The sequence below is a fragment of the Impatiens glandulifera genome, chromosome 1, assembly GCF_907164915.1.
Source record: "Impatiens glandulifera chromosome 1, dImpGla2.1, whole genome shotgun sequence".
NCBI classification, from domain to species: Eukaryota; Viridiplantae; Streptophyta; class Magnoliopsida; order Ericales; family Balsaminaceae; genus Impatiens; species Impatiens glandulifera.
In genome coordinates this window covers 98,459,716-98,462,484 of record NC_061862.1, presented here as the reverse complement: position 1 = coordinate 98,462,484, position 2,769 = coordinate 98,459,716, and the positions used below count along the sequence as shown (strand labels likewise).

Sequence of the window (2,769 nt, the reverse complement as noted above, 5' to 3'; positions counted from 1 at the left end):
CCGCTCATGCCGATTGTGGCGTGTCGCTTGTGCCTATCTTGTCACTGTGCCAATCGTGCAGTGTCGTCTATGACGATTGCACTTCCTTGAGAAGTTAATGTAAGTGAATCTTTATTTCAATGTAAGTAGTGTTTTCTATACCACCGTATAAGTCTAGCATGATTTCGCTGTTATTTCTCATTAGATTTTCCATAGTCATCACCTTCACGGGTTTATGGATTGTATTGAGTCAGCGCCACAACATAGGAAAAAGGAAGGAATGAGTGACGCTTTAGTTACCGACGAACACTTCCAAAGGTGACCCTCTCGAGTTTCCGTAGTCCTTAATGGTATCGTCTTTCTTCATTTCAAGAACTTCGAATTCTCTTCTCCGAGTGTTCAGTAACGATCGTTTAACACGCTTATTTCCCCAAACTTACTTTTTAGAGAATCCCTTACAATATATTTTGGCAGTTTTTCTATCCAAAATTTTTTAAAAGATTTTTCTATCTTACGCACGATACAAATTATTTGGCCTCAAAAGATTCTCCATTAGTGTCAATGATCGTAGTGTTACTATCAAAACGAGGTACATTAATGAAACTGCCCACTTTCTCATCTATCATCTTTTGTATTTAGGATTTAAACTACAAAAAGCTCTAATACATAGCAAAACATATGAAGGAATTAATGCCAGATAAAACACACAATTATATTCAGGAAACAAACTGACTATATCTACACACTCAATAAAATAACTGACTGTAAATAAAACCCCACTAACACTAAAATAAACTGTTGTAAACTCCTAGTTATAAAATAAACCATATAATATAAGTGTTTCTAAAGACTTATCAATAATTATTTAAATAAAAATAACTTAAATAACATTCTTTTTCCTTACAACTCCCACCCTACAAAATAGAAATAGAATACATAAAAATTAAAGTTGAGACAAATTATATTTGTAAATATTTATATATTATGTGGTCCCCATTTGCAAAAGCCAAAAGTTAAGTTTGGGGGTGCAGAGGCAGCAAAGAAGGCTGATTTCACCGACGATGAGAAAGACAGGTGAGTTTTGTAACCGGCAGTGACAGTACCTGTTGTCCCCCAGAAACCACCACCACTTCCGGCACCGGCGCCGCCCTGTCCAACCCAAACTTAACCCTCAACGCCCGTCGCAGCATCTCTTCCCCTCCTCCTCCGCCGCCGCCGCCGCCCAACTCCACCCACAGCACATTCTTCGTCCTTTCTCCAACCGTAGCCATCTCCGCCCTCACCACTCTCCCTTCCGCCGACTTCACCGCCCCCGCCAACTCCCTCATCAGCTCCGGCCGATCATCGCAACTTATCGCCGCCTTAATCAACCTATTATTATTCCCACAGTAACATAGATTTAACTCGTCTGTCTCTGAAGGAACATTTTCTATCTTGGCTGAAATTTCTTTCATCTCTCTTATGCTTCGCACTACTTCCGCCAATAGGGTTGCTTTATCCGGCTGTAAAAATATGAACACATTTATTTTTATAATCTAAGATTTGAAATTTATTGCTTGCTTACTTTGATGGTATTGGGTAGGAGAGAACGGAGAGTGGATAGGTGACCGTTGATGCGTTTCCTTCGCCTCCTCTCGGCCTCGCTATGGGTTCTGTTTGCGGCGGAAGAATTCTTCTTCTCCGGCGGTTTTGATTTCATGATCTCGTGATCATTTGAACGGTTGGGAATTCCATTGTCGTACTGATATGATATTGTTGGAATAGAGTACATAATTTGTTCTTCACACATAATTTGTTCTTCTTCACGAGAATTAATGTAGCTTTTTCTGGGTCTGGATTGTTCTATAGGTATATTTCACATGGAATAACACGAGAATGACAAACCTCTGCTTAATTTTGGACTTTCTCAGTGTGATAGAATTTGAGAGAGAGAGATTGGGGAAAGAGTAGACAGAATTTTTGTCTTTTGGAATGAAAGAAGAATATATATCTTATTTTATTAAATAAGTTTTTGTTACTATTCAATAAAAAAAATATAATTTGTTATTTATTTGAAACCAGATTATTTGCAATGGGTTTGTTTCATCCCGGGTATTTTTGGGTTTTGATTAAAAAAAAAATTATAATTAATTTTTTAAGTTAATGATCTTTATATAATATAAATACATGAGAGAGAAAGATAAAGAGAAAATGTTGAGGTTTTAGTAAAATTTTAAATAAAAAAACTCAATATCAAACATTTTCATTTGCTACAAAACTAAACTAAACATATATATTTTTTTAAAGTTTGATCAAGAAAGATTCTATATTTTAACTAAAAAATTATTTTAAAAATGATTTTTCAAATAAAAAGAGTTTGGTTTTCCATTTTTAACTTTTATATCCTTGGCTACTGCAAGTCTGCAAAGATAGTGTAATATCAAGAAAAATAAAACAAAATTAATAGAGTGACTTTCATAAATTATTATTATTATTTAATTTAAAAAATAACACACTTCAATATTCATGTCCTAGCTATATTTCAACTATTTTTAGTGTGAATCAAATAATAATTAATTTATATTATAAAAAAATAATTTGAAGATTAATTTAATCTTTTAATGAAAAAAAAAGAGTTTATCCTTTTTCTTTTAATTGATAACTAGAAATTTATTTATTTTTGAAATTAGGGTTTGATATTTATAGGAAGTTAGTATGGTCTTATTTTATTTTCAATGTTTTTAGTAAAAATTAAACTTTAAATTTTTTATTATGTAGACTATACGAATTTTTAAATATTTCATTAATTGT

General features: G+C 33.2%; 1 protein-coding gene across 1 annotated transcript; it reads right to left on the bottom strand.

Annotated features, from left to right (window-relative positions):
* Positions 1–837: 837 nt before the first annotated feature.
* LOC124922499 (transcription factor bHLH131-like) lies at positions 838–1,760 on the bottom strand. Its single transcript, XM_047463234.1, has 2 exons — positions 1,544–1,760; positions 838–1,481 (listed from the first exon to the last, which is right to left on the bottom strand). Exons 1-2 carry the CDS (start codon positions 1,748–1,750, stop codon positions 1,032–1,034), a joined length of 657 nt encoding a protein of 218 aa, XP_047319190.1. The 5' UTR covers positions 1,751–1,760; the 3' UTR covers positions 838–1,031.
* Positions 1,761–2,769: the final 1,009 nt, after the last annotated feature.